Source organism: Dromiciops gliroides, chromosome 4 (genome assembly GCF_019393635.1).
Source record: "Dromiciops gliroides isolate mDroGli1 chromosome 4, mDroGli1.pri, whole genome shotgun sequence".
Taxonomy (NCBI): domain Eukaryota; kingdom Metazoa; phylum Chordata; class Mammalia; order Microbiotheria; family Microbiotheriidae; genus Dromiciops; species Dromiciops gliroides.
The window spans coordinates 438572238-438585937 of record NC_057864.1 but is presented as its reverse complement, the minus strand read 5'-3'; the positions used below and the strand labels follow the sequence as shown (position 1 = coordinate 438585937).

Sequence of the window (13700 nt, the reverse complement as noted above, 5' to 3'; positions counted from 1 at the left end):
AGGGTGAGGAGTTGAGGAAGAGGGATCATGAGGAAAGATTCCCAAGAGGTATTTCATCATATTTGGCCACAGCTCAGAAGACAGACTAGGATAGGATGTATAGGTCTGGGAATCGCCTGCACAAGAGCTGATGTGATTTGGGGCTTCATTAAGAGAAGCACTATGTTCAGATAAAAGAGGTGATAGTGTAGTTGTGGTGCGATGTCCTGTTTGTGTCATACCTACTGTATTGTCTTCAGTCCTCTGTACCACAGTTTGAACAATGCTGATGAGCTGAAGGAAGGAAACTAGGATGTTGAAGGGCCTCAAGATTGTGCCACAGGAGAACTCTCTGAAGGAACCGAGGACATTGAGCCTAAAGACTTGGGGGTGACAGGTGGAGGGAGAGCAAGACAGGACTCCTGCCTTCAAATATTCAAACGGTTATTCTGGGGAAGGCGTGTTTAATTTGTTCTGTCTCGACTCCAAAGTGTTATGGGATATCTTGGGAGTTAGGAAAACGTCTAGCCAGAGGTCTTCACATCAGTTAACCAGTCAGTAAGCATTAAGCACCTACTCTATGTCAGGTATTTTACTAGGTGCTGAGGATACGGATTCAACACTGAAACAATTTCTGCCCACAAAGAGCTTACATTTTCTCAGGAGGCATGCACCTGTGTGTATCTACTTACATGCATGCACACCTGTGTAGTAGGCTTCCACCAGTCGCAGACGACCATGGATCAGCGCCTTGAAGAGCCATAGGCCACAGTGTGGCTGTGCAGTCCGATACGGGAGCCGTAGCTCCTGAGTGACTTATAACCGGTAACTGCCGCATCCCGTGTTGTATCTACCCCATGAGGAGTAGCTGGAGTGTCCTCTCCAGGGCGCTGGCCTGGGCAGATCAATATGGAAAACAAGCTGTTGCCCATGCAGCAGGTTTTCCCTCTCCACGACACCTGTGTAAACAGATACAAAACCCATACCAAGTAGACACAAAGTAACCTAGGATCGATGGTCTTTGAAGCATGAGTTTTGTTGTTTTTTTTTTTTTTAAAGGAAGCTGAGAAGCAAAGGTGAAGTGAGAAAGCCTTTAGATGTGGGAAACTTCCAGTTGAGACAGGCAAGGGAGCTGGTGCAGTTATCAAGTGAGTATACAGAGAGAACAGAAAGGGCAGCCAAGGGTGGCCCAGGACAGCCGAGGCAAGAACCACACATAGTAGCATGGCATGGAGGATGGGACAACAAAGGGAAGAGTCTCAGTGAGGAAGAAGAAGGCTCCCTTGATCTAAGAATGACACCAGTTGAGATTACTTAAATTCCTAGTGGACCGTGCCGGTACAGTTGTGGATGCCTCTACCTTTATTCAGTGGTACTTAGGCAGGTGAAGAGGAAATAGATGGTAATCCAGGTTGGAGTTTGGTGAGACAGGAACAGTGATAGGACATGGATACAAGGAATTCAAAAGAATTGATTGCCAAGAGGTCAAGATGGGTGTGGCCAGAGTTGCCGTGGTAGAGAAGATGGCAGCTGGACTAGGGGGACACAAAGGCCCCTTCCAGCTCTGATAATCTTTGACTTTTGTCTCCTCTTCTTTGAGATTTTCTTTAAAAGGATCATTTGTGTTGCCAGAGAGTAATGAACTTTGTGATTTTTTTTCCTTTGTCATTCAAAGCTTTATTACTTCTGAATTCTCTTTCTAGGTGTTGCCACCATATATGTTCGTTATAAGCAAGTTCATGCTCTCAGTCCCGAGGAGCCTCGGATCATCAAATTAAACAAGGCTGGCCTTGCACTTGGATTACTTAGTTGCTTAGGACTTTCTATCGTGGCAAACTTCCAGGTTTGTGTGGCAGTTCACAATTTTCTAGGAATCCTAATGGAATTCACTACTGGAAGCCCAGCATGGATGTTTCCCTACAGACTGTATGGTAGAGAAAGCCTGAGATTAACCCTATTACAGCCTAACTTTTATTTTTCTTTGGTCAAAAAAGAATCTAGCTTGACATAGGGAATAGAGTACTGAACTTGAGGACAGGAAAAATTGGCCTCAAATCCTGATTTTGAAAATGGCTTGAGCCTCATGACCAGGGCAAGTCACTTAGCCTTGGAGATTCAGTTTCCTTGTCTGCAAAACAAAGGTCAATAATACTTGTTGTATTTACTTCACAGTTATTGTGAGGAGCAAATGAAAGACTATCAAAGGCACTTCACCTTTAAAGCACTATACTACATAAATTCCATCTATTATTATTCTTCTAAACTATTTAGCCCACCTAGAAATAAAGTTCTGTTCATATTTCTAACCTCCTTTCCCCCAAGAATCTATGTCTCATAAATTGTGCTTCAGCATACTTAGTGAATTGGGTTTGTCTTCATTGTTATGGCTACTCATTATGGCTATTTAATGTGGTACAGAGATTGGAGCCTAGCTAGTCCTATCCTGGGCAGTTATTTTTCTTATCTTTCTACAAATCCTACATGGAGAATATATCCAACATGTTAAAGGCCTTCCTCTGGTTACTTGAATATTCAATAGATACCAGTACCTCTACTAAAGTCCTTCTTTCATCCTTCATCATGGCATGGAGGTGACTCTGGGTTCTTGAAGTTTATGCTTATACTCTAAGTTATGAGTGGCTTGGTCTGGCAGATCCTACCAAGGTGGGAAAAATTTGAGGATGAGCCAAATGACGGACTACTATATAAGGATCAACCCAGCTAAGTTTGTAAAATATCACCAAGTTGACCCCAAAGGATAAATTTTTCATCCATAGCTTATGAAGACTGTTTACTAAGAGGTAGAAGGCGTTGCATCCCCCATCAATGATGGACATAAGCACCCCAATAGAAAAAGGATGTACAAACATTTAGGCTAGCTAGCCCTTATTCTTATTACATAAATGGCCTACCTCCATCTTAGGCATTTATGTCCTTGAAGATGTGTCTTATGCCATTTCCTACTTGTGAGTCATCTTTGGGGAAGTATTGCACCCTGTTTGCATGTGCCCATGTACCTTTTCATTCCCCTTCAGGTACCTGTGAAGACTGAGCAATCCATTTCATTAACAAAAACTAAGTATACTATTTTCTTTCAGGACCAAAAGGGTTGGTTTATTGTAGTGGTCTCTTACCTTTCTGAGTATTATGAGTATTACTCAAGAAGGGGTTTACATTATGCAAATCCCAATTTGATCAATGTTAATATGATAAGAATCAGGTATGTTCAAATCATTCTTAAAACTTGCCTATCAATAACAGAAGGCTTTTGGAGCGTGGGGGAAAAGAAGCTAAGGGACCAAGCAGGTTGGAATCCTTTCTCTGTGATGACATTCAGAGCTAGAAATGATTTTGGAGAACATCTAGTTTCAACCCTCATTTTACAGATGGGGAATCTGAGGCCCAGGGCAGTAAAGAGACTTTGGTAAGGCCCTTACAAATTGAGAGAACATCACTGTCATCTAAAAATCTTATGACTTAGGAAAGTTGAAATTGAATTTACATGAATGCAAGTGAATATGGGATTTCTAGAAAAATAGTATAATACTCAGTGGGAGACAGGACTATATTTTTGCCTTCCTAGGAAATTCATAATCAAATAGACACTTAAAAGGAAAAGAATAGGTTTTTATATTAAATGGAAGATAAATTCCTATATCTTATCATCATCATCCATTAATGTTTGTTAAATACATACATATAATTAATTTGGTTTTATATCATACATACGTGCTTTTAAATTTCTGTTGTTTTGTGTCATCTAAAGTGGCAACATGAAATGGAATGTTTGGAAGCATCACTTGTTAAAGCTGCTGTTTTGTGCTTGTGTGTTTCTGTTAAATGGAGAATTACAGTGGTCCTCACTTTGTGTTATCTATGGCAGGGCTCTTTAAACTTTTTTCCATTTATGACCCCATTTTACCTGAGAAATTTTTTTGCAACCCTAGGTATATAGGTATATAAAAGAGGTATACATAACCTTTTACTGTTGCCAAATTTTTTGCGACCTCCACATTCAGTCACATGATCCCTTAAAGAAGAAAAGATGTCATTGTACATGCTTTCTATTATAAGCTAAGGTATATGTGGATACTGATAAGTAAAATGAGATGGATATTTTGAAAATGATAATTTATACTAAAATCTTCATTATGTAAAATATACCAAAAGTCTCTGACATGCAATAATTAGTTATGGGACCAGGGTCTAGGACTGGGTCTACCACTATGTAATCTTACACTTTCACTGATATAGATCCTTTTCCTGAAAAATGAGAGGGGATTAGACTAGATAATTCTCAGGGTCCTTTCTAGCTCCCAAATTCTGAAAGTGATTTCAAAATGAAGGTGCAAAATAGGGATCTTAATTTTTTGAGCCCCATAGAATCTATTGATTTTTAAGGTGGATTTTTTTTCTGTGTGAGTTAAGCCTTGAACATCATAGGGGAAGAAATTATTTCACACTTTTTACCTAGTTAAGAGTAACGTTTCCTATATTTGGGACTATGACAAATTCCAAATATTTAACAAGGCTTGACTTTAATCATCAAGTATATTCATGATAAGTCTTTGAGAACGGTTATGTATGGAGTTTCCAAAGCTTTTTGAAACAGTGAATGCGTAATTCAAAATCTATGATCAGTACCTTCAAAAATGTTTTGAAAATGTTAAGCTGTCTTCCTTTTTCATCCCTCAGAAAACAACAATCTTTGCTGCACACATATGTGGAGCTGTGCTTACTTTTGGCCTGGGTTCCTTTTATATGTTTGTTCAGACAATCCTCTCCTACAAAATGCAGCCTAAAATTCATAGCAAACAAGTCTTCTGGATCCGGCTGATGGTGGTAATCTGGTGTGGAGTGAGTGCATTTAGCAGTATCCTTTGCAGCAAACTATGACTACAAGCAGAAATAAACCGGGCAGTAAAATTGAAGTGAATACTACAGTTGGTTCATGAGAGAAGCTGTGCTCCCCTAAGGAGAAGGATAAAAGCTAGGTGACAGAAGGATCATCCTTGGGTTGGCATACCTGCACATACAGGGTTTAAAATTTTAAATGTGAGCTTCATAACTGGAACAGAGACAAAGACAATCGCCTCCTGTTTGAGAGAACCAGGTATCAGGAGCGGACAGGGAAAGAAGAGTGGCTAGAGGAGGAGGAAACAGCCACCCATGTTCCATTCAAAAAAAGTAGAGGAAGGAGTGGTGTTTGTATCCACAAGATGTCTTGCAGAAGCTTATAGTAAGTGGGGTTATTTACCTCCTCTCAGTAGACTGAGGATCAGTGTGGTCTTGTTTGGTTCTGGTAGGTGCAGGTATAATGTGAGCTAAGGTTTGTTTTTTTTTTTTTGTTTTTTTTGCAGGGCAATGAGGGTTAAGTGATTTGCCAAGGGTCACATAGCTAGTAAGTGTCAAGTGTCTGAGGCCAGATTTGAACTCAGGTACTGCTGAATCCAGGGCCGGTGCTTTATCCACTACGCCACCTAGCTGCCCCTGCTAAGTTTTTATTTATTGGCTGGTGCCATGCATCATAAGCCATAACCTAACCCCCTGGTTTATCTAAGGAAAACATTTAATCTTCACTTTGTAACACTTGATCAAACCTAGTCTTTGGAATTTGCACAGAGACCTACTTTGAACCTAATTCATTTGTATGTGATTCTTCCTTGACTTGTTTCTTTATAGTGCTGACTTGCTCCTCACTTTTGTACAGTGGCCATTTTGGTTCTGACATAGTACAAAAGCTCCACTGGAACCCTGAGGACAAAGTAAGTGATCAAAGTGACCAAAGATGCTAGGGATGAATGGGACCCTCACTGTCACTTTGGATGCACATTATGGAAATCCAAACAGTTGCAAGAACGATTGGTTTGTCTGTAATGGGCCAAGGTGTTGCTACCAGGCTATCACAGTGGACACAGAATTGTTTTTTCTGGAATGGTGATGGTCTTTGTTGAGCTGTCCCTCTTGCATGGCCTCCCTCACATTTATATGGTACATTTTCTTCTTTCCTTTGAGGCAGTTTCTCTTTTATCATCCCCATTTAATAGATGAAGACTGAGAGCGAAATCTCAGAGAAGTGAGATAACTTGCCCATAGTTACACTGCTAATTCATTTTAGTGGCAGGATTTGAATTGGGTCTCTATGATCTCCAAGTCCAGCCCCGTTTCCAGTATACCGTGCTGTTCAGTGCCTCATATTTACAAAACAGCTGACTACATTTGAAGTTTCATTCTGTGATCACAGGAGGTTTTTTCTGGTATTTCCAAGCCTGAATATGAATCAAATCCATGACCTTGGCCTTGGTGGCACTATGTGCTAAAAAACCAAATCCTCTTATTTGTAGAAGGTTCATTTTTATCCTTGAAGTGAGGTTAATTTCTGCTGTTAGCAACCTGGAAGAATGAATAATTTTGCAATTTGGTCCCTAAAAAATAGCTCTGGTTTTTTTTTTTTTGAGGAGAAAGCACAGGGTATTTGGAGGAAGAAGGATCCTTCGCTTTGTTGGATCCTACTGAAAGAGGGTATACATAAAAGCTAAAAATTATTCTTCTTCATAGAGCACTGAATGGAATTGATTCTATTTTCAATCATCTTAGAATAAAGCTCAGAACATCTATCTTTACATTTGAACTGGGCATGCTTATAGCGATGCATGAAATGGTATAACTGATGCTTTCGTTATTTCCATGGCTATTTTGTAAAACTCAGTGAATTTTATAGAACAAAATCCTAGCCATGTTGATCATGCAGTAATTTTCCAGATAATTAAATTACATCCTAATTGCCCAACTGGAAAGTTCTCTTGTTTCCTTATCATCATAAGAATGAGTCTTTCCTCACTCTGCCCTCCCCCTCCTCCCCATTTAATAGTGTTAATTATGGCTAATATGTGAAGATTTTCTGTTCAGATGGAAGAAATGGTAATTAAGAATTTTAGGTCATCTTTAAAAGATAAAGTATGGGCCATTTGAAATCTAAACATCTCAATCCACTTTTTTTCCCTTTAATTCAAGGGATATGTACTTCATATGATCACCACTGCAGCAGAATGGTCCATGTCTTTTTCTTTTTTTGGTTTTTTCCTGACTTATATTCGTGATTTTCAGGTAAGTATTCCTCTGACATAAAACATAATAGAATTAGATTTTTAAAGAAGTATGTCTTTCAGTTTGAAGTGTAGATAACTTATATTATTGATTTAATCCATTCAAAATTTGTACAGCAAATAGCATTTCCAAAAAGTAGTATCTTCAGATGGTTTAGATTCTATTTTCATGGAAGTACCATCTTAGTTAGTAATAAAACTGTTAAGGCTAAAATTCTAGCTAGTCTGTCTAAAATCTAATGAGTGGTCACCAATAAATTATAAGCTTTAGCAAGAGTTAGACTTTTAAGCATTTATTAACGAGAATAAGAATTTTGTAAAGAGAGAGAGAAAGGCCTAGATTCCTCTGTCTATTAAAGGGAAAGAGCATTCCTAGCTCCGCCCTCTGCCAGAGTCCACAGGAAAGAGAGCAAGTCAGAGCTCCAGGCTCCCCCCTTCTTCCTCCCACACGCGAATGTCACTTCCTGACGCCAAAGAAAAGAACATGGTCTTGCCCTCAGAGACCTTCACCTCATGGCGGAGCTTTTCTACAGTAAGTCTCCAGCAGGTGGCATCATTCCAATTGTTACAAAGACCAACCATCAGAAATAGTTTTCTAAGATGATTACCCTTGCCTTGTTCCACAACATTTGCATCCGCCCCATCAAAACTTAAAAATTGCATATCAGCATTTCTTTTTACTGGCTATTAGTTGGGAAAAAAAGCAACTTCCAATATCTGAGAAGTTCATAGTTCCTATTTGGTGCTTAGAGATATCTTTAGAAGTAGAACAATTATTTAATTCACATTGTCTATTTGTATTCCTTGTTAATCCATGATGTTCAAGACTATATCAAAGATATAATCCATCCTCAAAGACCTAATAGCTGTTTCTAATTCTCTTTTGTGTTACAGAAAATTTCCTTACGTGTAGAAGCTAATTTACAAGGACTGACTCTTTATGACACTGCCCCTTCCCTTATTAACAGTGAAAGAACCCATCTTCTTTCAAAGGACTCATGACAAAGGAAGAAGCTGTATCTGTGATGATTATGATGCTCAGGGATTGGCAGATTGTTCCTGAAAAGTACTTACTATGCTCTCAAATTTCTAAGCACTTAATCAAGGCTAACAAAGACACTGCTTAATAATGTTACTCAAATGATATGTAATAAGCCATTTGACAAGTGATTTTAAGTGATATTATCCAGAGAGGCATTTAAAGCATATTCACTTTCTTTTTTTTTTTTAATTTTGGAAAATAAAACCAAAGGACTGTATATATGTATATATATATATATGTATGTATATACGCAATCTATATAGCATTGCAATTTTTCTTCCTTCTTAATTGGAAGCACCTGGAAGTACACAGAAAATTCTGCAGAAACCAATTTTTCACAGGACATTCTGCAGAAAAAAGGTTTTTCACAGCTTGCAAATCATTACAGTGCATGTTTTGTTTGGAGCGCCATATATCTGGTACAGGTGAGAGTGTTGTATTCTAGGACTCCTAATACTCAAGGAACTTCTAGAGTTTGGTCAATATCTCCTCTAGAATCAGAGTTAGACTGTGCATGCCATGTTTTTTGTTTGTTTTTTTTTGTTTTTGTTTTGGGGGGGGAGGCAGGGCAATGAGGATTAAGTGACTTGCCCAGGGTCACACAACTAGTTAAGTGTCCAGTGTCTGAGGCTGGATTTGAACTCAGGTCCTCCTGAATCCAAGGCCAGTGCTTTATCCACTGCACCTCCTAGCTGCCCCCATGCCATGTTAATTAAGATTTTTTTTTTTACTCACAAACTGTAATTGTACATGACCTCAGGAAGGTCTTTAACATAAAGTTAAAGAAGCCAGATTCCTTAAGCCTCTGATGCCCCAACAGAAACTTGTTTCACAGTGTAATCAGCCTGGATCCAGACAAAAGACAACAGGTCACAGGTCCTAAGTTCCCAGTGTCAGATCATTTCAAGAAGATGAGTACTGCCTTGGTTGTGCCATAAAATATTAGACATTTCCCAGGGTCAACACTGCCTCCTCTGCACATATACAGCAGCTTCCGAGAATTTTGTCTCATTCCTGAGGTACATCGTCTAACAAAGCTAAGTGATAGGTTTACTACAAGTAAAGAGTTTTACTACGTTTTTTTCACTGGAATATGCCGCATCTACCACAAAAGAGCTCTTGAAGCTAGGAAGTTTAAGTAATCAGTAATTAACCTTGTAAAAGGATCTTTAAACAACCATGACTCGAATCTGTTAAAGAACTATGTATGACTTCCAGAGAGTGAAACCCAACAGAAAAGAAAACTAGATAGAGGGTAGTTGTGATACACCAAGTTTCATGAACAATTTCCTCTCCTACCTTCTCATTTCATAGCTGAATCTAAACAGTCTTCAATTTTCAAGGCATCTACTTGAGGCCTTATCTGGACAAATACATTGTATACTATTAAGGTTCATAGTCATTCAAAAGAGATAAAAGTTCCTAAGAGTATTGAGAGAAGAGCATCAGCTCCTCTGAGAGTTGCCTTTGGTAGACCTTTGCAAGAAAAATGACCAAATCCTCAGGCATAAAAGCAGAAACTGTTGTGCAAAGCCAGGGAAACTATGGAGTTAAATTTGCCTTTTACTTTATGAATATATATTGCAGGTCGTCAAATGCAACTACCATTCATAACAAGAAGTAATCCAAAGTTATAAACATTCTAGGCCTATTTATCCTTCTACTCTCAAAAGGCAGTCATCTCTTTAAAGTGATAGGTTCTGCTCAAAGCAAGACCATTGGTCACCATCAATGTAAAATCATAGATTTTTCAAGTTGTAAGGGACTTTAGAAGTTTACCTGGTGGGGCAGCTAGGTGGCGCAGTGGATAGAGTACCAGCCCTGGATTCAGGAGGACCCGAGTTAAAATCTGGCCTTAGACACTTAACACTTGCTAGCTGTGTGACCCTGGGCAAGTCACTTAACCCCAATTGCCTCACAAAAAAAGAAAAGAAAAAAAAAGTTTACCTGGTATCAGAATCCCCTCTGAAGCTACACATCATATAGCTGTTCAATTTGTGCTTAAATGATACCACTGACAAGCTGTCTTGTGAAGTAATGATCACTTCCATTTTTTGAACAGCGGTAATTGTTAGAAAGTTCCTCTTTATGTTGAACCAGAATCTGTTCCCCACAGGACTTTAAGTAAATAATGATGTGTTTAAATTTCACATCAGGTACCCAGATCCAGCCACCATTTTCTTGTAGAAACCTAGACTCAAAAAGCCTTTACCCAGGTTCCATTTTAAAAAATCACTTAAGACAGATATAGATTTATTTATTTACTTAAAAGGTTTACTAGGGAGTTAGTGAGAATTTATTGCTGAAAAGAAACTAGTTTAAAAAGCATAAAACAAAAGATACAAAATCTTTTTATCAATGAATTTTTCATGGTAGAGTTCTTCAGTAATCACTTCATCTCTTATTTAAGATTTCAGTGAATTTTCTAGAAATTCACTGGAAAATCTCCAAGTCTTAGATGGCCCCAAGGTTTTCTGAGCACTAAAATACCAAATGGATCAGAAAAAATGACAAGATTATCTCACAAGCCAGCATGAGTGATCAAGAAAGTGGCATTTGAGTCCTTAGCATGGACAAGAGGGTAAAATAAAGCATTTGAAAAAGATATTTTATGCATTGCTCCTAAGATTTGAGCTGTTGATTATGACCCAGGGAAAGGACCTAGGAGTCACTAGAGGCTGTTGCTTAAAAACATTCCTTGTATTATGTTGCATCAAAGAAAATCAAAGCCTTTATGTCATAAGGAAAACACACTGGAAACAAAGCAGTAATACCACATTAAATAAAAAACGGAGTCTACATCTGGAATACATGATGTGGTTCTGAATGCTACCTTCTCAAGAAAACCGCAAGTAAGCTAGAGAAGGCCCAGAGAAAAGCAGCTGGAATGATCCATGAATAGAAGTCATCTATAAGAAGAAAATCTAGAAAACAACTTAGGACTCTCGTCTGGAAAAGAAAATGAAGGCAGGTGAGATCAGTTTATAAAATCCTGTGAATGCTCTAGATAGGAGACATCTGAATGTGTTCTCATGAAGTATTGAAACTCTGCTTCTTAATGTCTGAAAGAAGTAGCTCCCGGATCAATAAAAAGACGGGATACTTTAAGAATGTGCAATAAATTTATGGGACTTGTTATTCCTAAGAATGATAAAGACTAAAAATAAGATTATGTTCAAGAAGAAATTTTAAATCAATGACATGGTATATTAAGAGTTATTGAAGAATGTTTGTAAAGTTTGGGAATATGTCCATAATCTTTTCAGATGAGCATTGCAAAGCAAAATCCTGCCTTTCCTGAAAGCATCTCTTAGTGCACATTTGAGAAAAACAAAGTAATCTGCAATGAACAATGGACTAGTCCACTGAAGCTTCACTTGCCACACCAACTCCCACACGATGTTTTCATGTACTACATTCAGAGCAAGGTCTTTAAGTTAGTGAAGATAGCAGCAAATTTATAGTCCTAATGAATTTTCTAACTTTCCCCTTATAGACATCAACCATATTTGCATTTTAACACTTGCTTCAAGGCCAAAGATAAAAGTGGAAGAAATGAAAAAAAGTTACTGGGTTAAGTTTGAGGAAAGAAAGAAAGAATGTAATTTCATAGCTGTCTCATCAACTCAGCAGTAGAAGAACCAAAGGACAGGGACAACACCTGCGTGTAGAAGTAGCTCATGGACCATAAGGGATCAAACATAAATGTTGATGACCAGCTATAGCTACTCCAAACCTCTTTACTGTGTGATTCATCTTCAGATCCCATCCCTTGGTTTCATTTCTCCAGTATCACTTCCTAAATAACTCTTGTTGGAAGGGCATTGCTTTTTCCTGGGTAGATCTCTTGACATGATTTAACCTTCAGTGAGATACTGCCCTCAATGATGTAAACTGTCTACCCGAGATTTGCAAAACATTTCCAATCCAAGAGTAGTTAACAAGTTTCCAAGAAATGTTTGCTGTTTGATGAAAGGTTGTTGTCTCTAAACACATTGATCATGATGTACTTTTTCCTGGATTTTACTAGAGAAATGTCTTAAAAGGTGTCAGGAACAGGAAGGGAAGAAGAATTAGACCCCAGTACCATGTAGGCAAGAGCAATCTGTATAAGAATGAGAATCTGATGATCCTGGATAATTAACCATGTGCTTTTTTTTTTTTTTTTTGGATAAGCTTCATCAGGAAACCTCTTATGTGAATGCACTAGCGTGTTAGTCTATAAACTGATCTGAGTCTTGAAAGAAGTTAGGGATATTAAGGCAGAGGTGATGGATACTGAGCATTACACCCAGAGCCCATATGAGGTAGAGGAAGAACCAGCATAGGAAACTTAAGGAGTAGTTGGACAGTTAAGAGGAGAGCCTGGAAAGCAGGGTCGCAAGAGCTCGGTGAGGAGTGTCCAGAAGGAAAGGAAAGCACTTGGAGGCTGCAAAAGATGATGAGGACTGAGAAGAGACCATTCGATGTGGCAACTGATATATCTATAGAGAGGGTGGCTTCAATCAAATGATGAAATTGGGAGCCAGATTGTGGAGGGGGTTAGAAGAGTGTGAAACAAGCGGAGGCACTGAGTAGAGAAAGCTTCCTCAAGGAGTTAGCTACAAAATGGAGAAGAGATAGAGGTCAGTAGCTAGCAGGCATGGCAAGATCGAGTGAGGATTTTTTTAAGGATGAAGGAAGTTTAGATTATAAAAAACTAAGAAAAATTGGTTGATGGGTCAGCACTAGTAATGAAAGTCCCAGCTGGGGCCTGCCACTAGAATTGTGCTGTGTGGAAGAAGGAGGTATTTCAGTGAGGTTTGTGTTGCATCTGGTACTGAGGCAGACCAGACTGGTCCTTTTTTAAAAGTAGGTTCCCCGTGTAGGAGTGCAAAGCCAATACCCTGGGAAGTTTGTACCAGTTTAGCTGTTTTTATTTTGACACTTTCTTCCTAATCCCCTGTTTGCTATGACTAGAATGTGGAATGTCACCTAGAGTTAAGGGGTGGCTAGGTGGTAGAGTGTTAGGCTTCAAGTCAAGAAGACCCAATTTCAAATCCTACCTTAGAAACCTAATAGTTATAGTACTTGACCACAGGGCAAATTATTGAACCTTTCTTGGGCTAAGTTTTCTTAGCTATAAAATGAGGGTGTTGGATTCCATAGTCTTTAAGAAAAAAAGAGAATATGTGGTCATTGAGTAAAAATGGGTTTATTGAGAACAGTCTAACCTCATTTTCTTTTCTGACAGGATTGCTAGATTAATATGTTGGGAAAACCATGGACATAGTTTACTTTTCAGTAAAATTAAAATATTTTAATGTTTTATTGAGGTCTTTTATTTTTACATCACAGTAGTGTCTAGATATGCTTTCTGTCTTAGAATAAAACAGTTAAGTAACACCATCAGAGACAGTGATCATATCTAAATAATAAAACATTCTCCACATATAGACCCCCCCCCAATACTCTACTGAAAGATGGGACATGTTCAGCAAAGCATTTTCTAAAGTTGCTTGTGCAATCCTTGTGGATAAGATGTCAAGTAGACAATAGTACAGCTGTGTTCGTATCTGGTTGAACAAGAATGT

At 38.5% G+C, this 13700-nt stretch overlaps 1 protein-coding gene across 6 annotated transcripts in view; it reads left to right on the top strand.

Moving 5' to 3' along the window:
* Positions 1 to 13435, top strand: part of DRAM2 (DNA damage regulated autophagy modulator 2) — a 38524-nt gene extending 25089 nt beyond the window's left edge. For 4 of the 6 annotated variants that reach the window (XM_044003820.1, XM_044003818.1, XM_044003821.1 and 1 more), the window contains 5 exons: positions 1683 to 1822; positions 4675 to 4852; positions 5662 to 5744; positions 6994 to 7086; positions 7980 to 13435. In XM_044003820.1, the coding sequence (XP_043859755.1) occupies positions 1683 to 1822; positions 4675 to 4852; positions 5662 to 5744; positions 6994 to 7086; positions 7980 to 8087 (602 nt within the window). In that variant the 3' untranslated portion in view covers positions 8088 to 13435. Of the gene's footprint in view, positions 1 to 1038; positions 1128 to 1682; positions 1823 to 4674; positions 4853 to 5661; positions 5745 to 6993; positions 7087 to 7979 lie in introns of all 6 variants that reach the window. The other 2 variants (XM_044003816.1, XM_044003817.1) reach the window with 2 other exon arrangements.
* The last annotated feature ends 265 nt before the right edge of the window (positions 13436 to 13700 follow it).